The sequence below is a fragment of the Carcharhinus amblyrhynchos genome, chromosome 14 (assembly GCF_965287045.1).
Source record: "Carcharhinus amblyrhynchos chromosome 14, sCarAmb.v2.hapA, whole genome shotgun sequence".
Taxonomy (NCBI): Eukaryota; Metazoa; Chordata; class Chondrichthyes; order Carcharhiniformes; family Carcharhinidae; genus Carcharhinus; species Carcharhinus amblyrhynchos.
Window position 1 is genome coordinate 13,055,563 of NC_137337.1, and position 24,618 is coordinate 13,080,180.

At 40.3% G+C, this 24,618-nt stretch overlaps 1 protein-coding gene across 1 annotated transcript in view; it reads right to left on the bottom strand.

Annotated features, from left to right (window-relative positions):
- rps6kl1 (ribosomal protein S6 kinase-like 1) overlaps positions 1–24,618 on the bottom strand; it is a 33,266-nt gene continuing 8,648 nt past the window's right edge. The window contains exons 2-11 of the mRNA XM_080202312.1: positions 18,678–19,040; positions 10,831–10,955; positions 9,170–9,262; positions 8,825–8,872; positions 7,689–7,821; positions 5,582–7,096; positions 5,364–5,453; positions 4,256–4,338; positions 3,047–3,142; positions 1–1,616 (exon numbers count right to left, since the gene is read on the bottom strand). Of these exons, the coding sequence (XP_080058438.1) occupies positions 1,500–1,616; positions 3,047–3,142; positions 4,256–4,338; positions 5,364–5,453; positions 5,582–7,096; positions 7,689–7,821; positions 8,825–8,872; positions 9,170–9,262; positions 10,831–10,955; positions 18,678–18,963 (2,586 nt within the window). The 5' untranslated portion in view covers positions 18,964–19,040 and the 3' untranslated portion in view covers positions 1–1,499. The remainder of the gene's footprint in view (positions 1,617–3,046; positions 3,143–4,255; positions 4,339–5,363; positions 5,454–5,581; positions 7,097–7,688; positions 7,822–8,824; positions 8,873–9,169; positions 9,263–10,830; positions 10,956–18,677; positions 19,041–24,618) is intronic.

Below are 24,618 nucleotides of genomic sequence, written 5' to 3' on the forward strand. Positions count from 1 at the left end.
TCCCTGTGAGGCAGCAGTGCTAACTAGTGCCACCATGCTGGTAGTAAAGGATGGTCACTTGTATTAGTAACAATTATTTTCACCTGTTCAAACAATCCATAAAGAGAATGAGCGCAACCCTGAAAGGAGCAAAGAGAGGTCTAACCACAAGTTCCCCCACTTACAGCTCTATCAGACTAACTTTTAAACGAGTCAGTACAACAGCAGTCACAGTGCAGCCCTTCATTCACTTGTATTTTCATGCTTTTTGTTAAAAAGTTTCTGAAGGTTATTTGAAAAAAAGTTTGGCAGCAGGGACTGTTGGAGAATTTGCAATCTCATGGGGTCAAAGGGTTATCTGACTTGAAAGGTCAGCTCTTTTCTCTCCTTACAGATACTGCCAGACCTGTTGGGATTTTCAGCATTTTCTCTTTTGGTTTCAGATTCCAGCATCCGCAGTAACTTTGTTTTTATCTCAGGGTGTATTGCCCAGGAACCTCTTCTCATTCCTGAAGGTCCTAAATGTCTGATCGCTAGCATGCCACCAATCAGAAATTTCCTCATGTGACGGAAGGGAAAAGATAAGGAATTTCCTAATACACAATTTCGTATAGTTGGAAACCGCTAAGTAGTCAAACAATAATTTTTTTTAATAAAAAGCACAATTTTTTAAGAAGTCCATATGCAAGTGTACTTTCATTTGATGCATAAAATCCCATAACCTTTTCCCCACGATGACTTCAAGGGAAAATAGTACAGAAGCCCAAAAGCAAATGGATGAACTGGGCATGTCTGGATTGAAAGAAAACCATAGTTAAACATTTTTGATACAATTAATGGACACGCTTTAGTATGTGGTTCATCGTCAATCTACTTATTACCTCATACCCTGGCTGCATTTTTCATATTCAAGGAAGGACAATAGTTTGGAACAGCTGACCATGTCAGTACTGATGTAAAGGTAGGCTCAGGAGGAGCAGCAAGCCTGGTCAGTTGGGACCAACAGGAAATGGGGAAGGGGGTGGGATGTAGGTTGGCTATTGCTACAGAGAGATTCATCTGAGCAATGAGGAAAGAGACTAAGAGGTGAAAATGGAAAAAAGTTAAAAACGGGAAAAAAGGAAGCAATCCCTTTGAGGAAAGGGAGATGCTGTCTGTCGAACAAAGAACTACTTAAATTAGCAACAGACATTATTTCCAAGTACATTTCATCACAAAGATGTGTGCATAATTAATGTCAAGGTTAAAGATTTTGTTGAACAGCATCTTGTTGGTTTTGTGCTACAGAGATATTTTCTTGGTTAACTGAAGAGACCCATGATCAGCTTTAGTGTTATATTAACTGTCCTAAACACAGCAGGTGGAGTTTCCAATCTTTGCAGCAAATGGTCATGTTCTGCTGTTGCTCATAGTTGCTGTGATTGGTTGTTAGTGTAAGAGCGTGGATTCCCTGATCTGTTCGGTTCACTCAGTTCTCCATCCCAGCCGCTGTTGCTAGTCACTAGGTTAGGCAACTTGCCTCACCGATAACCATTCAGCTTGTTCCAATGTACAGAGCTGAAGAAGGAGTGAGATTTTATTTCCTGTGCTCCATTTTCCCCTGAACCGAGTCGGCAACGATAATTCCACTGTAATAACTGGGGGAGAAAGAGATAGACGAAGAAAACCTGGTTAGACCTGGCATTCATTTGTGCCTGAAATAGGTATAAAGAAAGGTTACAGATACTATTAGCAGAATTGAGTGATGACCTTCTAGGTCTGCTGCAGCATTACATAGTTGTCTTTATTCTCCCAAACTCTTAACACAAGAAAAGAATCACTTTTTACTGCATCTACTTTCCTCACAATTACATTTAGTTATATTGTGGAGTTCACCTGCTTTCTAGTGATTGCTCTTTGTCTTCCATACACCAATACTTGCCAAATTAATTGAATGGACAATCAACTTAAAGTTTAACCTTCCAAAACCTATTTTGATTCAGTAGTGTGCAGTTAGGTAGTTAGGTGCATTGGCCATGATAAATTCTCCCTTAGCGTACCCAAAAAGGCGCCGGAGTGTGGCAACTAGGGGATTTTCACAGTAACTTCATTGTAGTGTTAACGAAAGTCAACTTGTGACTAATAAATGAAAACTTTAAAAACTCGAGTGCAGTCAATGTTAGCTCAATATCCAAAAACATTCGCTTATGAAGCAAAACTCAGTTCATGCTCTATAACTCAATTTGTATAGCTCAATTCCAATAGTCTTTTCCTATTTTAGAACTCTAGTGAGACGCTGGTTCAATTTCTAGGCCAGGTGGTCATTTATATTCCAATGAGAGGCACAGGATTCATTTGTTCAGCTTTAACCAGAAAGTGGTATCCCCATTTCATGGTCTGATCACTCTTTTCAAATAAAAGATAGATCACAAATTATGCCAAAATCCCCTCAAATTCTGATCACAGTAATGCTAACTTCAATTGAGCAAAGTCTCCATGCTTGTCACCAGTCCAGAGAAAGATGCTGTACAGGTTTGGGATGTAAAAAAAGATAATTATGGATATTATTAGAACCCACACAAGTTTATTATTGCTACTTTCTTCTTGGGAATGCTGTTACTTTATATCAAAAGTATTTGTTTCAGTTCACTTCATGATTACATGCCTCAACTTTGGTTAATTTAGTAGCAATTGTTGGTTTAAGCCTTTTCCAATCCAGGTTGACTGACATTTCACTGCATAAGCGTGGAGTATTACACCATCAGGTGCTTCTGTTGGAACAGATGTTGAACTGAAATGCTGCTGGGATAGTCTCAAAATATTTCATGATGCTATCTGAAGAGTGAGCTTTTGTGGTGCCAAGCTTTTTCCCCCAATCAGTGCTACCAAAAACAGAAAATCTCATGTTACTTGTGACAAACTGCCTGATAAAGTGCTACATAAATTGAAATAATCTATTCCTACAGTATTGATAGTCTAGATAAATTTAAAACATCATTTTCTTGATCACTAACTCAAATAGACAACCAATGTCCATTCTGAGACAGTCCGGATGTAAACAGCACAGACAGCTCATTGGTATCCTCACCTGCTGGAGAAGTGACACCGCTGCAGGGCTGAGGTGGTCTGGGAGTCGGAGTTGGGTGTGAGGATGGATTCTGGAGGGGTAGCACTGAGACAGAGCCTGAGACACACAAAGATGCAACAATCAGCCGCACACAATCTGGGTAAACAGCAGTTTCAATTTTATTTCCTTAGTAGGGGTACATCTTTTAATAACTGACTCAGTAAAATTTTAAAAATCTATATTAAGACATTAAGATTAAAGGTCGATATTGTGGGGGCTTTGAGGCTTGGGAGTATATTAAGAGTGGCTGAAGGATTGGAAATGTATTTTGTTAGAGAAGTCATGCCTCGACGGGGCATATACTCAATGGGATACCTAAGCGATCAATGTCAAGGATGCTACTGTTTCTAACTCCGATCAAATGACTCATTCATAACTCAACCTATTGCAAATTGGCCAATTTTGCAGATGAGGAGCAATGATACTAAAGAACAAGTTAAACAAAACATGCAAGCAGATAAAACAAAAGCAGATTACATTTATTGCTTATATTAAAGCATTGCATGCAAGAAGGAAAAAAAAGAACAGCATTTTAGTATAAATGGCTTTTGAATAGATTAAGGTTGAAAGAAACTAGTTTTAGCAGAATTGACATGCTGCAAATCCAACCATTGCAGGACAAACAGGATGTCCAACTACAAAATCCAAACAAGTTTGAGAAAGTTGTGACCAAACTATGTAGTCAGCCCACATCACCAGTAACGGACTCAGTCCTGGCCACCAAGATGCAAGGAACAGAAGAACTGCAATGGTGAGCAGGAGCATCAGTAGCTTGAGATAGAAGAATAAAGAAGCTTGGGTTTTTGAGCCTTGAAAGGTGGCATCAGAGAGGTGACCTTATTAGAGGTCAGCAAGATAATTAAGGGGATGGAAAAGGGAAAGACAGAATATGGTATTCGATAAAATTGAGAGTGTAGAAGGAGGACATTGATTCAGGCTAGCAAAAGATACAAACTGAGAAATGGTAATAGGGTGTTCTTCACAGAAAGAAGGTAATCAACAAATGGATTGGAGTCAGAGTGCAGGAGATCTAAACCCTGGGATCATTTAAGGAAAATTTGCAGCAATAGGGTCAGTAGGCATCAATGCACCTACTGTCTCACATACAGCCAGTATAAATCTTCATCACACAAAAGATCAGGATGTCACAAAAGTAACAAGAACAATTACCATCCCTGTTAGAAGTTCGAACAACAAAGCTCCAAGGCTCCACCAGTCACAGGCCTGTGTTACTTCTCCAACCCCACCAACCTCTGTCAAAAATCAAAAAACAATTAGAAGGGATGTTGATCTTAAATTGATGGAAACATTATGATTTTAGTATTCTACAATGTTTCTCTTAAACAGTGTAGGGACAATTCTCCTTATACCTTTTTCTTCATCTGGCCGCACATCCTTATCTTGCAGTCAAAGGTATTTAAGACTCTGGGCCAATCTTATTCATCCATTCAGAAAAAAAACTTTACACTTCTCCACTGTTGAATCTAATTGTTTTTTTTTGAATGATTTCAGGCTTTTTGCCTTTACCATCTGTTGCGAGTATCATTTTGAGTGAAGAGGTTCCTGATATCAGTCCTAAAATTTCCACCTACTGGCTTGAATCTGTCTTTGCTTTCCCCACTCCCAGATAAGCTTCTCTACAGTTTACTTCCATACATCGGGGAAACTGCACATGTCTGACGCTATCTTCCAGGCTATCTGATTAAGGATGTTGAAGAGACCAGAATTGGATGAAAGCAGGTATTTCATAGGGTTGTGGCCAGAGAAGGTTACAGAGAAATGAGGAGCGGTGTGGAGAGATTAGAAAACAAAAAAAAAATAAGAATTTTATGATCAAGGCATTGCCTGACCAGAAGCTAATGTAGATCAGTGAGCACAGGGGTAACAAGTGAACTTTGACCCTGCTTAGTTGAAAGCAAACTCATTAAGAGTCACTAGCAGGCTGTTCATACAGAGGGACATCACAAGCAAGATTTAGAGCTCAGCTAGCTACCACTTATTTGAATCTCAAGCAGCCATTTGCACAAAAAAGTAGGAGCAAAGAACCAAAATTTTAAATGATTCAAAAGCACAGCTCAGGCCAGCTAAAGCAGGCCAAGAACTGAATGTAGAATCTTTAGAATCTGTATGTCTCAGTATAGATGTTGTGATTGCCAAGTAAGTAAATCAACAATTTATATTCATATATTCCCTTCAACAATAATTCCCAAAGCATTTCATTGGGAAATCCAGTACAGCACCTGGATTCAATCTTGTACTCCCAAAGCTCAGCCCTTACCTGGTGCACAATACATATCCTCTATGGCTTTGGTGCTACACTGAACTTCAACTTCACTCCACTGACCAAAGTATGTGAGACAAATGTGACCTGTCAAGATAAAAAAAGACAGTAGTTCTAGTCAATGACGTAACACAACAACCCCCATCCCAATATGACAAAGAGGCATCATTTGAGAAATACCAATGTAAATCTTGCCTTCCCTTCTTTTCTCTCACCTGCATTATCCACAAGAATGTTTCTTGGGTTTAGATCCAGACATATAATTCCCTGCTGATGTAGACTTTCTAAAGCAAGAACCATCTCAGCTGCCCAGATTCTAATTTGATCCTCAGACAGATCAAAGGCAGTCTGACTTGGGATAGACAGTTCTGCTTTTGGATGTTGGGGTGAAATAGATGAAGACTCCCCATCATCTACTTTATCAGGAGTTGAAGACCTCAGAATCCTATTAGAACAGCTTCCATTCTCACCTCTGCAAAGAGATGTTTTGTTCAATACAGTTTTGCAACTGCAATCCTCATCGTCACAGCAAGCTTTTGATACTGAAATCTGGTTCAAAGGTTTAAGCTGGTGGTCAATCTTATCAGGATTCTCATCTTCAAAGTTCAATGCTTCCACTGCATTAGTTGAAATACCTTTCAATTTTAATGATTTTGTTGGAGGTTCAATTATAGGTAAAGATATTAAATGTGCATTGGGTTGCTGTACAGGGTTGAGTACACTTACTGAAGTTTTCTGCTCTGATTGTCCCTTTCCCAAGACAGTGACAGCTATATTTCTTACAGGCATGGCAGAAGATGATCCCATAAGGACTAGCTCAGAATTATCCATAGCACAGTTGACTTTGCTGTTCTCAATTGTATCCAAAGGATTGACTGTAATTTGATATGAACCTTTTTTCCCTTGTCTCCTGCTAGCCTTCAAGTTCAAGCTGGTGGCTCTCACGGGGCTTCTAATTGGGGTAGATCCATGCCAAGATCCCTCATTGACCAACAAAACGTTTTCTTTTGACAGATCTGAAACTGCTTGGCTTTGGTGAGTTTTTGGTGACTTTGGGCTCATTGCGGTAGTGGAACTTTTGGTCTCTGAAAAACAATCATGGGGTCGTAAAATCTTACCCTCATAGAGAAGCTGACTGTTTTCACCTTGTAGGTCTTTTTGCATCAAACGGTCCACAGTTATGGTCATGGTGTGGTTCACAGTTTTACTGCTTTGAGCTAACTCAACATCCTTTTTTGAAAGCAGGGAGGGGAGGTCAAATTTTGCATCATCACTGTATATTAGTTGCGCCACCTGCAAACTTGTCCCCTCAACACTCTCCCTCAAGCCATTCAATGCTATGCAACCTTTTGAAATTCCATTATTTCCCTGCCAAAAATTTGCCTTGTTCACACTTTCATTCTGTGTATTTAGTTGATCCATGTCATTTGCTTGGTTTGATGAATGATCATTCACAAGTTCTTGTTGTGCATCACTGATACCATCAGTACTGTACCCATATTTTTTGTTGCATTTCCCTTTCATACTGTTTTTGGTCTCTTTTTGCCAGTCCATCTCGCTGTTGGGTGTGTGTATGGAATTATCATTACACATGGATGAGAGAGAGGGAGCAGTGTAGCTGTTCTTCAGTTTAATGGTCCTGTGGTGTGGACAGGAGCATTCTGGAAATTCCATGCCTTTTTCCACAGTAGACGGACGGAAGTAGCGCAGCTGAGGCCAGAGCTTTCCTGCTGTAGGTTAAAGAGGAAAACAGTATTACACGTTGCACCAGACATAGGAAAACTTGCCAGAGATTTCTACAGTGGCTCTCCCAACATAAAGCAGTAAGCAAACTGTGTCCTAACTGTAGCTCAGTTGATAGCACTCTTTGGATTTAGAAGGTAGGGGGTTCAAGTACATAAGAGACTTGAGCACAGAATTCAGGCTGATGTTCCAGTGCAATACTACTCCACTGTCAGAGCAGTATTCTCTTGTGTATGTGAAGATTCCATGATACAGGTTGGCTCAGGGCTGACACAAACACATTTGTGTTTGGCTCTATGTATCTTTCCAGGAATGATTGCCCCGCCCCATTCATTCATTACGTACTAGGGAAATTTTGCAGCGACTTCATTGCAGTGTTAATGTAAACCTTACTTGTGACTAATAAATAAACTTTAACTTCTACATTCATAAAGCAAGACAATTAGTCACATCCACCCACTCCATGTGAGCAAACCTTGAATACCAAGCTTTGTGATTACTATGTTTTCCCTCAACAGGATCTAGGTTCTCATCGCATACTCCAATAACTGTGATCTTGTCCTTCATGCTGGTCATTACCTGGTACATGCTCCAGGTGAAGGAAGACTGCATCATCACTGACATAATACTGTAGAAGTCGCACCATAAATGGAACACCCTGTGGGATTATTGTCTGACGTTCACGGTTCACCAGGCTACATTTGGGCAGGCTCTATAAGAGGAGAAAGATGATGTCGGACTGGGTCAACTTGTATCACACACAACCCATGCCTGAACTACTGGACAGCCAATTTATTCCCAAGTCTCGAAAACCAACTGTTGCACGAAAAGGCCTTGCAAATTCATTTTCTTTTTGTCTGCCACTTAGTGCTTTCCACTGTGGGAAATCATTGTTCATAACACCCTATAATCCTACCACTCTGTGGCATTTCTGAAGTGGATATCAGCTTGTCATACTGTGATTATACAACATAATGTAATGACGTGGCACAAATGTTCAGATGATAATGGCAAAAGATAATGGCACCCATCTTATAAATGATGGATGATTAGACACAAATATTTGACGTACATCAGAAGTAACCAACTTCAAGCTCCTAAAGTGGAGTACGCTGGAGGATCCTGAACTATTTTCTGATCTTTTAAAGAAGTTATTACTGGAAAACCTCTAACAATTCTAACTTCTTTCAATTCTGATTAAAGGTCTTCGATCAAAAATATTTGCTTTGTTTTTCACTCAACGGATGCTGCCAGACCTGGGAAATTTCCAGCATTTTCTGTTTTTATTTGAGACTGCAATATATCGTGCGCAGGATTTCAAAATACCCAGTAACCGGACTGCACTTCCTCATCAAAAATCAGGATTCTGGATTAGTGCCATTCAATAACAAACTTGCTTTATATGGCACTCTCAATATAATAAAGTGTTGCAATTATCCAACAAATTTTGACATTGAATCACAGAAGATATTTGGATAGTTGACCAAAAAATTAGTCAGAGATATAGATTTTAAGGATTGTCTTAAGAGGACGTTGAGAGACAGGAATTCCCTCGCATAGCTCTCCCTAGTTTAGAGACGAAGCAAATGTAAGTACAGGTCAACAATAGAGCTTCACTGGAGAACACTGCAAAAGCTCGCTGTCCTCTACTTCAGTGTCTAATAACTGATATTTCACGAAAGCAGTTCTCATCAATTTATAATTCAGATACCTACTTTAACAACGAAGGGTTCATTTGTGGATGGATTCTGCACCAATAACACCTAAACAAAAAAATGGGCAGAAAACATTGTTTTACTTATTCTCTGAAGTATTTCTTATCAGTAATAGTTCATTAGCTGGAAGAAACACAAAGCAAAGCCTACCAGAAAATCTTTCTTGAACAACGAAAAGCAATGTAATCGTACAAGCAGTTCCACTTTAAATATTAGCCTTGAAAACCTACGCTGAATTCACAGTTTAATTACAAGTGTCTCTTACTAAAAATCAATTATACATTAGTAAACTAATGCTGTACGTTATGAGATAATTAAGGCAGAGGGAAGTGTGGGAAAGGTTACCTTGTCAATGATTGCTACAACCTTGGACATTTTGAGATCCTCTACAGGAGAGCTGAGAATTCTATTTGGTCGAAACCTCAAGCTACTGAAACCCTATAAATGGAAGGAAAGCAAGAGAGTTGATGCTGTTATTATAGAGTTAATTTTAAATATTGGGGAATAAGATAATTTGATACATTATGTATAAGCACAGTGCAAAACGGTCCTGAGAATAATTGAAAGGACAGTGTAAAAGACACCATCTAAACCCATCCTAAATCTCTGTTGAATGTTGAATGTTGAATGCTGAGAACAATGATCTGTCGCATATATTGGGATACAGTGAAAAGTATTGTTTGTGAGCTATGCAGACAAAGCATTCCATTCATAGAGTACATAGAGGAGAAGGAAATGATGGGTGCAGAATATAGTGTTGCAGTTATTGATAGGGCAAGGAGAAAGATCAGCTTAATATGTGATTGGGCCAAAGTCTGATGGCAGCAGGGAAGAAACTTCTTGAGGCAAATCCATGAGTCAGAACTATTTTCTTTCCATGCTACTGACTGACATTCTTTTCCTTGATTATGCAGGGTAGGTGTGGTGTATATTAGTGCATCTGTAAGATGCCATCTGTGCTGGAACTCCAAGCAGGCAGTCTGAAGTCTGAATGTGCACCATCATTGTAGTGATGATTTGTTTTCATTAACATATATGTAATCTAAAGATCCATCACACATTTTCTGGTGAGAAACAGACATCATGAAAGATTTGCAGTTTTCTTCAACTTGCAAGTAGTGCAATGGTGCGTTGACACAGTCACTTGATTAAGTGGTGAAACTTGAAAACATCTGCCAAATGCTATTCAAATTTGTAAATACAAGTTAAGCAAATAATGCATGTTTATGTAGGAGAAAGAACATGGTTATAATTGTTAGTATAATTAAGCATAAATATTGTGCATGTTTATGTAGATGATGATGATGGTTATATATGTTGGATAAGAAAATGTTATTTTAAAAAAACATTGCTTTAAAAGTAAAGTTTTAGTAAAGTTAGTTCATTAGTCACAAGCAGGCTTACATTCAATGTAATGAAGTTACTGTGAAAATCCCCTAGTCACCACACTCCTACACCAGTTCAAGTACACTGAGGGAAAATTTAGCACAGCCAATGCACCTCACCTACACATCTCTGGACTGTGGGGGGAGACTGGAGCAGCCAGAGGAAACCTGCGCAGACACAGGGAGAACGTGCAAACTCTGCACAGACATTGACTCAAGCCAGGATTCGAACCCAGGTCCCTATGCTGTGAGGCAGCAGTGCTAAGCACTGTGCTGCCCCTTGCTCATCTTTGTTAAATATCTGAACATTAGCACCCAGCTTTTTTTGAATATTAAAACCAGCACCATCTAACATACTTTCTAGGACTACCGAGTCTGGACATGGGCTAACTGAGGATACATTACATGGATGATACTAATCCTTAAACACCATAATACAAGTGCTATTCACAGAGCAGTCAAAGAAATTCTGATATCTGCACAAGGACTACAGAAATGAGAAATCTCAGGAAAAAGGACCGACTTTGTCAGAGGGCCTCAGCCTGCTCACTATCCTGTGTGAATTTAGTACTGCAAAACTTAAAACACATCAATTGCCAGATTCTACGCAGCTTTTCGTACCCCAGAATCGTCGGTACCATTTCCTAAGCTTCCCTGTAAGTGAGAGTTGAATATTTCTTCGGCTCGCTTCAAATACTGGGTTGTTTTGCGTTTCACAGCTTCGCGACGCTCTTTGTTTGGATCAACTGTAATTAAAAAAAGCAGAACAATAAAAGTTGCTTGAGCCAGAATAGTTAGAGAATTAAGTTGAACAGTACACACACTTCATAGCAGATGCAATAGTTAACCAACTACCAGGTCTCTGCCTACACTGGGAGAAACATATAATGTAAGAATGATTCTTTTCCACCATATTACCCTGGCAAAAGTTATGAATGTGATCACATGAATGTATAATTCAAGAACACAAGAAATGTGAGGAGGGGGCCTTTCAGCTTCTTAAGGCTTCTCTTCCATTCAGTATCATGGCTAATCTGTTGCGGTCCCAACTCCTCTTTCCTGTCTACCCACAATAACCCTTGGATTCCTTTGTTGATCAAAAATCAAACTCAGTGTTGAATATATTCAACAACCTCCACTGTTCAAGTTGCAGGTATAATAGGTATCATTCCTAATGAGATGACTGTCCTGCAGGGAAATCAGAATGGCACAGATCTCAGTATTCTTTGCCACTACCAATACTGTCTCCATCAATTAAAGTCAACTGCACCCCTTCTTGCCGGCGCAGAGTGCGATGATTATTCTATGCACACACATACAGTGCAAGACAGAGAAACCATAAGATGCCAGCTCCGACAACCTGGCTAAAACATAATCAATGTCCAAACAACTCAATTTAGAGTGGCGTGACAGCTCGCCAACTCACACCAAGGTCATTGGCTAGTTGAGATGCCACCATACTACACAGAAAATAGTTCAGCCCATGATGTCTGTGAAAGCTGAAAAACCACAGTCAAATTTTACCCCACTCTTCTGTGGGATATGCATGTGAAGTGCAATAACTTAATTTATTTTTAAAATGTGCTCAGAATTTCTGCTTCTGCCACTCCTTCCGGCAGTATGTTCCAGATTCCAACCATAATCTGGATGGAAAAAAAAACTCTGAATATCTTGCCCAGCCTGCTGACAATTCTTTTAAGTCACTGTTCCAGGACATTCTCCACCTCCCATAAAGGGATGGGCCACCGGCAAAACCACCACTTTATTGCAGTGAAGCCATGTTGTGTAACTACATTATTGAGAAAGGTGAAACTCTGCAAGTGATATCCTGACCCTGGTACATAATTAACCTAGATTAAGTTCTGCTTCACCATGCAAACAATAACTACTCTCAACTATCTCATTATTTGTGCACTAAGTATTAATTCCAGATTTTCATGTTCGCTCATTCCTGCTGAGTGTTATTTATCTATTGTCTGTCCTTGCCCTAAACCTATTCACTCTCTGGTGGGTTACAGATTCACAAGCAGCACACACCCAAGGACCTCAAACAAATAGTCCTCATTTACCCATAAACGTTTTTTTAAATTCATTATTCTTAGGATATTGGCATTGCTGGCTAGGCCAGCATTTATTGCCCATCCCTGATTGCCCCTGAACTGAGTGGCTTGCTAGACCATTTCTGACTGCATTTAAGAATTAAGCATATTGGATTTGGAAGGAAATCTTAGAGTATGAGAGCAAGCTAAGTAGATAGTAAGAGTTTCTATAAATATTTTAAAAATAAACAAGTTAAAAAAGTGTTTTAGAAACTTGAGGCTGAAGAACTGATGTGGGGAGAAGTACTGAAATGGCACATTAATTGAACAGGTACTTTGCATCAGTTTTCACTATAGAGGATACAATTAACATCCCAGAATTGGCTATAAATCTTAAAATGGAAGGGAGGAAGGAACTCAAGCAAATTACAATATCCAGAAAAGTAAATGGCATTGAGTAAATTGTTGGAGCTGTGGGTTGATAAGTGTCCAAGTCCTGATGGACCTCATCATAGAATCTTTAAAGGAGCTAGTGGGATATTCGATGCATTGGTTTTAATTTTTTGAAACTCCCAAGATTCAGGGAGGTGGCAAATGTAACTTCATTATTCAAAAAGGGAAGGAGACAGAAAGCTGGAAAGTATAGGCCAGTTAGTTTAACATCTGTCAGAGGGAAAATGTTACAAGCTATCATTAAAGAATCTATATATGAGGGCACTTGGGAAAATTCAAGATAGATCAGGCAGAGTGAATATTATTTTGTGAAAGGGAAATAATTTTTAAACACTTAATGGAGTTTTGAGGAAATAACATATGCTGTGAATAAAGGGGAACTAGTGCATCTACTGTGCTTAGATTTCCAAAAGGCATTTTTATAAAGGGCCACCATCAATGGCTATTGTGGAAAATAAAAGCTCATGGTGTAGGGCAGAGGTTCCCAACTGGTGTGCCGTGAAGGCCCCAAAGTGTTGGCATGTGCCAGGAAGACTCATTCCTGACTAGTGAATGTACAGATGGATTACCAATATAAAACAAACAATCTGAACCATTCAGGTGGCACATGTGTGGGAGACCCAAGATTTCTTGTGACCAGAAGTGTTGAGCATGGAGCTGAAGATAAAAGCACCATGTGGCTGTGTAAAAAGTGAAAACACAAAAACCCTGCGGGAAGTGAAGGAACTAAGGAGGGGGTAGCAAAACAAGAGAGAAGACAGGAAGAAAGAAAACAGTTTCCAGCAAGGAAGGAAGTCAAAGTTACAAAGCAGGAACAAATAAAGCTAATCAGAGAAAGGACTGTGAGGAGCAGAACTAAAGTGAGCTGGACTTGAGAGATGCCCCAGTAGTCGAAGAAACCCTGGAAAAGGCCCAAAGATCTGAGAAGGCAACTGAAGGTTGGTAACTGCATGTTGCAGGGGGAACTAGGGCAAGGATACACCTTTGGAGTAGTTGAGAGCTTGGCATTGCCAATGACCTGAAATTATGCTTGTAAATTGATGCTTCAGGGTATTTATTGCATAGTGTGGCATGTTTGACCACAGTTTGCTATGGATAAGTTCTTGGAGAAGTGAAGAATCCCATTCTGATTCAGATTCAGATGTCGCCGAAAATAACGGAACCTCAGGAGAAAAGTAAAATTCAATTGCAGACAGTACAGTGATGGCTACTTGGCCTTAATGCCCAATTTGCAGGGAGGAGTTTGCAAATACTGCCGTTATCATCAAGTAAGCTGAAGCACTATTTCAATACAAAATACTTTTCCAGTAATGGCATACAGAACTTCAAAAGCTTTAGAGAACAAAACATGAAGAAAAATCAATGTATGATGGAACATGTGCAGGTTTCAGATAACGCACAGGAGGCAAGTTACCTTGTGGCTGAGCTCAGTGAAATTGAAGAAACCACAGACTATTGCTGAAACTTTAATTCTGTCGGTATGCAGAAGTACTGAGGAAGTAATACTGGGAGCTGATGCTGTCCAGAAAATTGACAAAGTTCCTCTTTCTGATAGTACAATCAAACAGCATATTGACAAAACGCCAGTTGATGTTGAACAGGTGCTTCAGGAGAAATTTGGAGTGAGTGGAAAATTGGCCCTGCAGATTGATGACTCCACAAATAGTAGCCGATCCTATCCGCTCTTAGCCAATGCCAGGTACGTAGCTGGGGATTCTATCAAAGAGAATTTCCTCTTTTGCAAAGAATTGCTTGATCATGTGACCAGAGAGGAACTCTTTCATGCCACAATTATTTTTATGGAGGAAAGAAAATCTTAACTAAACCAAGCGCAGTAGCATCTGCACTGAGAGCATCTTCCATGATGGGAAGAACCAAAGGATTCATGAGTAAGGTGAAAGAACAGAATCCTGACATCCAGGTTAGCCACTGTATCCTGCATTGTGAAACCCGTGTTGCCAAAACAATGATGTGGATATGCCGGCGTTGGACTGGGGTCCAATAAATCGGTTGGACTAAAACCAGGTGTTGTCAGACTTTTTACTGCCAAAACAATGCCAGCTGAGGTGATGGCCTAGTGCTATTATTGCAAGACTATTAATCAAGAAAATCAGTTAATGCTCTGGGGACCCGGGTTCGAATCTTACCATAGCAGATGGTGGAATTTGAATTCAATAAAAAGTATCTGGAATTAAGAATTAATGATGACCACGAAATCATTGTTGATTGTCAAAAAAAAAACCCACCTGGTTCATTAATGTCCTTTAGAAAAGGGAAAGAAAATCTGCAATTCTTAAGCTGGAATGGACTATATGATCAATGTGGTTGACTCTCAGTTGCCCTCCATGGGCAACTAGGAATGGGCAATAAATGCTGGTCAGCCAATGACACCCATATCCTATGAATGAATAAAAACTGCAGGGTTGGACTAAACAGTGAAAATTGTGTGAAATTAAGTCCTTTGAAATCGCATTTGTTCTTATTTTGTGTGAAGAGATGGGAGTACCAGTGTTTATCCATCCACATGTGACTGTCTCTGCAAAAAATCCTCTCTTGTGGTTATAAGCTCCATAAAGCATTAAAAAGGGTTTTCCATCCTGCATGAATTGCTGCATAAAGATTTAATGTGATGATTCTTGATGTGCTCAACTTGCACATCTTTCAGCACGTTCAGCATGTGCATGTTAAAATTATCTGACAGCCAGAGATAGATTTTAAAGCTTCAGATCAAAACTGGCCACTTGACAGGAAAATGTAGCACATGGGTCAATTGAGATAAAGTAAAGTTTATTAGTCACAAGTAGGCTTACATTCACACTGTAACAAAGTCACTGTGAAAATCCGCTAGTCAGCGTCTAGGTTGGGTATACTGAGGGAGCATTTTGCATGGCCAATGCACCCAACTTGCACACCTTTGGACTGTGGGAGGAAACCCACTCTGGATGAGAGAGAATGTGCAAACTCCACATATAGTGACCCAAGCTGGGAATTGAACCCGGGTTCCTGGCACTGAGAGGCTGCAGTGCTAACCACTGTGCCACCGTGCTGCTGGATGTTTAAGTCCTACTGGCAAAACCATACTCAACCTTTTCACCAGACATCTGAAAACTCTACAAAAGAAGTTTGAATGTTACTTCCCCGGTCCATTTAGTTCGCTTTCTTTGAATCAAAGAAATTGTCACTAAAGGACAAGAGGAATTCACAGAATTCAGGATGGATCATACACCAATTTGCTGAAATGCCTCTGGATACATTTGAGTTGCTTGCAGGACAACAGCACCATCTGAAATAGATGGATACTATTACAGTACTCGTACAATTTCCCACAACCCACGCTTGTGAGTTGACTTTCTCAATACTGGCTTATGTAAAGAAACAATGGAAGGAAGCACCTGTTAGGGCAGTAAGACCTGCAAATGCCCTGTTATCAGTTTCTCCTTGGATCAAGAGATTGCTCACAGAGGCAGGCCCAGATGTCACATTAATGTTGTCAGTAAGATGTTGCTCACAGTATTTCTTTCAGTATGGAACTTCCATGTTGAGAAATGCAGACTTAACAAAACTGGAAATATTTGAAATCTTTAATGAGAAACTTTTAAATTGTGCACATTTTCAATAAAAATGTATATTTGACATGTAACTACTGATAAGACTGTCACTGTAAACTGCAAACTAATAAAAATCACATTGATGGTGGCTTGACTTTTTTAAAAAAAAAGGTTTGAGATAAAATGCTTTTGTTAGTGGGCAGCTTGGTTGGAGAAAATTGGAGGTGTGCCTTAAAGTTTTTTTTGAAAAAACAGTATAAGCATGTGCCCCGACACATAAAAAGTTGGGACACACTGGTATGGAGTAACACATGGGCATGAATAGAAGATTGGCTGGCTAACAGAAAGCAGAGCATAGACATAAAAAATCATTTTCAGATTGGCAAGATGTAGTGAGTGGCGTGCCACAGGAATCAGTGCTGTGACTTCTATTTACAATTTACATAAATGACCTGGCTGAAGGGGTGGTTGCAAAGTAGGAAAGTTGTAAAGACATAAGGAGACTATGAAAAGATGTAGATATATGTTAAGTGAATGAGCAAAGATCTGGCATTTGGAGTATAATGTGGGAAAACATTAAATTGCCCAGGAAGAATAAAGGAGAAACAGAGCAATCAAATGGAGAGCGATTGCAGAGCTTTGATTTTGAGGGATAGGCGTGAATTGGGTACATGAATTGCAAAAGGCTAGCATGCAGGTACTTTAACTGGAAAGCTAATAGAATATCATTTATTTCTAGGGAATCTGAATACAAAATTAGGGAGATTGTGCGTCAGTTATATGGAGCTCTAGTGGGATCACACTTGGGAGTATTTTGTACAGTAGTATTTATATCCTTCCTCAATTAAGATAAATGCATTGGAAGCACTTTTGAATGAGCGGGTTGGCTTCTGTGAAAAGGTTGATCAGGTCAGGTTTGTATGCTCTAAAGTTTAAGTAAGAGGCAACTTGATTGAAACATGCAAGACACTGTAGGGACTTTACAGGTGGATGCAGAGAGGATGTTTCCTCTAGTGGGAGAATATACATCTAGGGGTCACTGCTTAAAAGTAAGGGGTTGTCCATTTAAAATGGAGATGAGAATTTCTTTCCCTCAAGAGAAAGGACGTAGAAGCTATTGAAAGGGTACAGAGGAGATTTACAAGGATGCTGCCTGGATTGGGAGGCATGCCTTATGAGGATAGGCTGAGGGAGCTGGGACTCTTCTCCCTGGAGAGACGAAGGTTGAGAGGCGACCTGATAGAGGTTTATAAAATGTTGAGAGGAATGGATAGGGTGGATTCTCAGAAGCTATTTCCCCGGATTGAAATGGTCGCTACGAGAGGACACAGATTTAAGGTGCAGGGAAGCAAGTACAGAGGTGATGTTAGGGGTAAGTTTTTCACTCAGAGGGTGGTGAGTGAATGGAATTGGCTGCCGTCAGTGGTGGTGGAGGCGAACTTGCTGGGGTCTTTTAAAAGACTTCTGGATGAGTATATGTGATTTAATGGGGTTGGGGGTTATAGATAGGTCTATGGATTGGTAGGTATTGATGTGATCGACGCAACTTGTGGGCCGAAGGGCCTGTTTGTGCTGTAGTGTTCTATGTTAAGAGGGTCGAGTGCCTTTGAAACTCTTCCTAAACAGGCTGTGGAAGCAGTCTTTGAACATTTTTATGGATGGATTCTCTGTAAGGGGATGATAGGATATCTGGAGTAGATAGGATGCAGATTGCGATTATTAGATTAGCTCGAGGGACTGAATGGCTTATTTGATCGTGTGCTCTCTCTTTTTCCCTTGGTATCTTTCCACCCCCTTTACCTGGCACTGTCTTCACCTTTTACATACTCGCTCTTCCTCTTGATAAGCGTTTCCCTTATTCTGAGGGCTACCATTAGTTAGTAGTAAAAGAAGCACTGACAGTACTCAGTTTTTTTCTGCCATAATATCAAAGCAGAATTTACAAGATACATTTTGGGATAATTCTCTGCAAATTAGTCCTTAATTCAACAATCAAATATTTCAAACACAGCTTTTCTTCCATTGCTCCTGAGTGCAGTGATTCACGTCAGTAACTTTAACCTCAGGCGCTGCAGTTAAGCAGACTACTTTCATTGCCATCCTAGCGAACATTGCTAGCTCAACACGGATGGATGTTCAAAATGGAACTATCCTGACCTTAGTAGCATAGCTGACACAATGAGTCATCAGTAACAATGCAACAAATAATAAGATTTGCCGTATGTGTAAATAAAGAGGGCACCACTTTAAATATAGGTGATACTATATAGGTGAGTCCAAGAAGATTTTGCTGTGTGGTTTAATTCTGTCAAAATAACAATGTGCTCATCAAAACATTTGCTGTTCAATTATAAGACATCTCAGGAATCTAATCTTTTCCCAAATTACTGTAGGTTAAAGTATTTACAGCTCTAAATAAAATGCATACCTTGCACTCCCTTCAGAAGCAGATCCACTCCATTTTTGTAATAGTTAAATGCAGCTTCATAATCCTCACTGACTTCTCGATCCAGCGCTAAGCGAATCTGCTTTGCTGCATCAACAAGGTAGTCTCGTTTGGTGGCTGTGCTTCTGGTTGCCTGATGGCCCTCCTGTATGTTGGGAGATACTCGGCTCCGGATCTGCTCCAAGTATACACGAGCCTGAGACAGAGGGCGAGAATAGGGTTCAGCATCCTGCCCAGGAGGCCTCTCTCCAGCAAGGTTGTACATCATTGGTGTCTTCAGAACATGCAGGCACTTCTGCACTCAGTCCCATTCAGTCCAATGCTGCCAAAATAAGTCAGCTGAGGCTACACGGACAAGAGCAGAAAGTTGGAAAAGTTAATTATATAATCCTTCATATATGATTAAAGATAAGGGACATGGTACATTTCTCATTTTGTCAGCAATGAGTATTCACTAAATGAATCAGATACAAGTAGAGTTCTATCTGTTGTGGCAAGTCTGCCCAAATCCTTGCAACAATAGGGCAGTTCAAATTGTATTAGTGGGACACTTCCGTTTCAGACATCTACTCTCTTTATGCCTTTTGTGAGTGAAATTGTAATTAATTGCTCAATTATATTGAATGGCAGTTTTGTATTGCAACTTCCCAACTAGCAGTTTGAGACTACCCACTGTTCACTTTGAACACACACAGATGTTATAGATTTGCAGCTCATTAAACCTAATAGATAAAAATGCAAATGTCAACTTTAACTAGACTGACCGCTGACAGATGAAAAATGGCAGCAAGTTCATTTTTATAAAAGACTTCACAATGTGGTAGCAGAGTGAAGGGGTGAGCCTGAGTGGATTTATTTTGCATCTACCTTGTACCATGACCTAATCATACAATTGAGAAGCAGTCCTGTTGATGTCGACAGCTCAATTTGCATCTCACACAGCTTTTCACCTACAAGGACAACAAGCAACTGGCTGCCTGCCACCTTGAAGTGAAGTACCAATATCAGATATGCAAGTTTAAAAAAAAACAAGCAAACAGCATTTATACAGCAGCTTTTCCAAACAGAGAATTGTGAAAGTGCTTCACAGCCAAGTAATGCAGCTGTTCAAGAAAGCAACTCACCACTGCCTTTTCAAGGAAAGCAGTGATGGGCATTAAATGCTGGCCCAGCCAGCACAGCCCACATCTCTTGAAAGAATAACAAAGCCAGTATTTTTTTTAAAAATTGCTCCCATTGTAACAGGCACAAATGTAGCAGCAAGGTACATGGGTGGTACAATAGCACAGTGATTTGCACTGCAGCCTCACAGCACCAGGGATCTGGATCCAATTCCAATCTCAGATCACTGTCTGTGTGGAGTTTACACATTCTCTCTGTATCAGCGTGGGTTTCCTCCAGGTGCTCTGGTTTCCTCCCACAGTCCAAAGATATGCAGGGTAGGTTGCAGTAAACTGCCTGTTAGTGTCAGGGGGTCTAGTTGGGTGAATATGTAATGGAAATAGGGCCCAGGTGGGCTTGTGATTGGTGCAGACTTGATGGGCCAAATGGTCTCCTTCTGCACTGTAGGGATTCTATGATACCATCAACACGATGGAATTAAACGAGCAAACAGTTTTTATCAAAAATGTGATGTTGCTTAAGGGGAAAAACGTTGACCAGGACAATGGAGATCTTTCCTCCTGCTTTGTCCATATTGTCGGAGCTTTTACATCCGATTAAGATTAACTAAGCCCCAGGGTAACATAGTTCACAGGAAATTAGGGGCAGTAAACAAATACAGGCCACATCACTAGTTCCCACATTTTGTGAAAGGATCTTCCATGGCACTACATTATTACCAAGGACCGAACAAAAACTACTTCCCTCGAGACTGGTCCAAAACCAAATGAACTGTGCCTTAGCTTGGTGGCATGCTGGCAACGGAAGATTGTTTCTCAATTGTATTCATCAAGATCTAGAGAGTATAAAACAGGACTCATTGAAAGCCTAAAACAAATGTTACAAATGTCCTTTCTATACTACTGCACTAGCGGCAGTTTGCTTTCTAGGTCTCAGTGGCAAGGCATTCAGGGTCCAATGATTTCATATTTCTAGCTTGTGCAAACCTTGCCCAGCACCTGGAAAAATATGTGACCAGAAAATGGGATGATTTTTAGTTTTTTTGCTTAAAAAAAACATACATGGTTGTTACTCTGCTGTTTTGCTTATTTAACAGAACAGAAACAGGGTAAAACCTGGAGAATTGAGTGGCTCGGCAGACTGTAGAACTGTTGCATATAGAAGTGGTTCTCTGACTGAAAAGAGGCAAAGGCTGATCCATAAAGAATGGACATTTTCATTTCAGCTAATAGAAAGAGGCAGGAAAACACTACCACAACTGCAGCACATTCAGCACAATAAGTGTTAACATTAAAACTGACGACATCTGCAAGGTGGAGACAATGCACCCACACACAGCAAAAACTGAATGCCCCTTGAACACAAAAGTGCTCAATGTGGATTGGTTACTAATGACATCAGCCTGTTGTAACTGTCACAGGGAAGCACCCACCTGTGGGAGTTACGCGTTCAGCTCTCTTGTTCTTCTACAGAACTCGGCAGAAATGGAACAAACAGTATTTAACAGTACCACATGCCTGGTTTAATTACACCGATCTTGTGCAATTTAATTGAAAACACCCACGCATAAAAAACACAACTAGCTCTTTTCAGTTTTCTAGAAAAAAAAATACAGCTGCATTTAGAAAAGGGTTTAGTGTACAGCAAGTTTCACACTTAATCCCATCTTGTTCTTATTCACTATTCTCCAGAACACCAGAATATTACTGTTTATGCTCCATAGTATTCAAATTACCTCTAACCAACCTTGTCATTAGAGCCTTCAAATATCTTCTGAAAGAGATATTTAGCTAGACTTCCATCCCAAAAAAAACAGTTCAGTCTATTGAAGTCCATTGCGTAAATCCACTATTGAACAAGAAAATTGCTCCCGTTTTTAACTTAGATTTGTCATCTAATTTTTTTGTGCCTGTGCCCATTAAGAACCTAAGGAACATGGAAGCAGGAGCAGGCCATTTGGCCCATCGAACCTGCTAAGCCATTCAATTAGATCATGGCTGATTATCTACCTCAATGCCACTTTACCACACCTTCTTCAAATTCCTTGATGTAATTAGTATCCAGGAACCTACCGATTTGTGTCTTGAACATGTTCAATAGTACACCTTCCGCACCCCTGAGGGCGCGAGAATTCTAAAGATTCACCAGAGTGAAGATATCCCTCTCAACTCAGTCCTAAATAACCTACTGCTAATTCAGACTCTCTCTCTCATGGTTCCAGATTCACCAGCTAGGGGTAATATCATTCCTACATGCCTCCCAATCAAACCCTGTAAGAATTTTGTAAATTTCAATGAGATCACCTCTTATTTTTCAAAACTGAGAACACAGGTCCAGTTTCCTCAAAATCCCTCATTAGGCAAATTTGCCATTCCAGGGGTTAGTCTGATGAACCTCTATTCCATTGCCTCAATAGTAAGTACATCCTTTTAAAAAGGAAAGGAACCCAAAACTGTACACAATATTCCAGGTGCAGTTTCACCAAGGTTCTGCAGCAGAATGTCTTTACTCCTGTACTCAAATCTCCTTGTAATAAAAGGCCAACATATCAGTTACCTTTCTAATAGCTTCCTGCTTGTGCGTGTTAGCTTTTAGTGGCTTAAGAACAAGGACACCCAGGTCCCTTTGCACATCCAACACTTCGTAATCTCATTAATTTTCTATTGAAGTGAATAACTTCACACTTGTTCGTATGATATTCCCTTCATGAATCTATGTTGACTCTGCCCAATCACATCATTATTTTCTAAATGTCCAGCTATCATATTCTTTATAATAGAGTCTAACATTTTTCTCCCATGACTGACATCGAACCAACAGATCTGTGGCTGTTTTCTCCCTCCATCCCTTCTTAAATAATGGGGTGACATTTGCTACTTTCCAGTCTGCAGAAATCTTTCCAGAATCTACAGGATTTGAAAGATAACCACCAACAAAAGTCATGAAACAACATGCAGGGTTAAGTTATCTGCTTACATGCCTTACACTCCTTAAATGCCTGAGCAAGCCACTCAGTTCAGAGTAATTACAGATGGGCAATAAATGCTGGCTCACCCACATCCGACAAATGAATAAAAACAACCCGACATTATCTATATTTTAAAACCTTGCTCGCATCTCTCTATAACTCTGGTACAAACAAAAATAAATGTAACTAACTCCCTTGTATTTCTGAGTTTTCCAAATGTGTCAATGCTCTTTTAAAGCTTGGGAACCAGAACTACCTAAATTTTATGTTGTTAAAATCAATGAATTCCACAAGCTTATTAAAATAATTCTTCCACTTATGTATTTAGTAGTTCTATTAGAACATTTGAATTCACTTAAGCCCAGCCTAGGCAATTTCACTTAGTAGTCAATGAACACAGATAATAGGAGAAAATTTGCCTTTGCTGTTGGAAATGTTTTCAGCCTGTACATTGGTCACGTTCTGTTTTAGGGTGCATGACATAAGAACATAAGAAATAGGAGCAGGAGTAGGCCATCTAGCCCTTCGAGCCTGCCCCGCCATTCAATAACATCATGGCTCAGTTCCACATTCCCGCCGTCTGGCTGATTGTGGACAAGTCGCCAGGACCGGATGGAATGCATCCGAGGGTTCTGAAAGAAATGGCGGAGGTGATAGTGGATGCCTTGGTGGTTATTTTCCAGACGTCGCTGGATTCCGGGGAAGTGCCGGAAGATGGGAAAACGGCTAATGTTACGCCGTTGTTTAAGAAGGGTGCCAGGCAAAAGGCAGGGAATTATAGGCCGGTTAGTTTAACGTCTGTTGTGGGTAAAATGTTAGAATCCGTCATCAAGGAGGAAATAGCGAGGCATCTTAAGGGGAATTGCTTGATAGAGCAGACGCAGCATGGTTTCGTTAAAGGGAAGTCGTGTCTGACAAATTTACTGGAGTTCTATGAGGATTTGTCTAGGGCGGTGGATAGAGGAGAGGCGGTGGATGTGGTCTTTCTTGATTTTCAGAAGGCGTTTGACAAGGTACCTCACAAGAGGTTATTGAAGAAGGTCAGGGGGCATGGAGTTGGGGGTAGGGTGTTAGCGTGGATAGAGGATTGGTTGTCAAATAGGAGGCAGAGAGTGGGGGTCAATGGGTGCTATTCGGATTGGCGGATGGTGACTAGTGGCGTGCCCCAGGGGTCGGTGCTGGGGCCTCAGCTATTTACCATTTGGGATGCTGGCCTTCATAGCGAGGGCGATTGAATATAAAAGTAGGGAGGTCTTGCTGCGGCTGTATAGGGCATTGGTGAGGCCGCAGCTGGAGTACTGTGTGCAGTTTTGGGTGCCGCACTTACGCAAGGATATTTTGGCCTTGGAGGGAGTGCAGAGGAGGTTTACTAGGCTGATGCCGGAGTTGAGGGGGTTGAGCTAAGAGGAGAGGCTGAATAAACTAGGCTTGTACTCGTTAGAGTTTAGAAGAATGAGGGGAGATCTCATTGATCGAGCACCGCCTCTCTAGTAACAGTAATGTCATTAAGACCCTCCAGTCCTACCACCTTTCCATCTCTAACACCTGGCAAATTATTCACGTCCTCCTCTGTGAAGACAGAAACAAAAAAGTTATTCAAGACCTTAGCCAAATCCCCATCCCCTACCACTAAGTCCCCCTTCTCATCCTCTAAGACATCTCATTTGCTAACAGACATGACAACTGGATTTTATAAGTCAATAAAAGGCTTAGCTCCTTTGAATGGCACAAGTCAAAATACTGCTGGCAATTAAATCTCATTAATATTTCAGCATAATCAAAAACATGTAGCAAGAAATATTGATACTTTTTTTAAAATTTGGGAAGGAGACA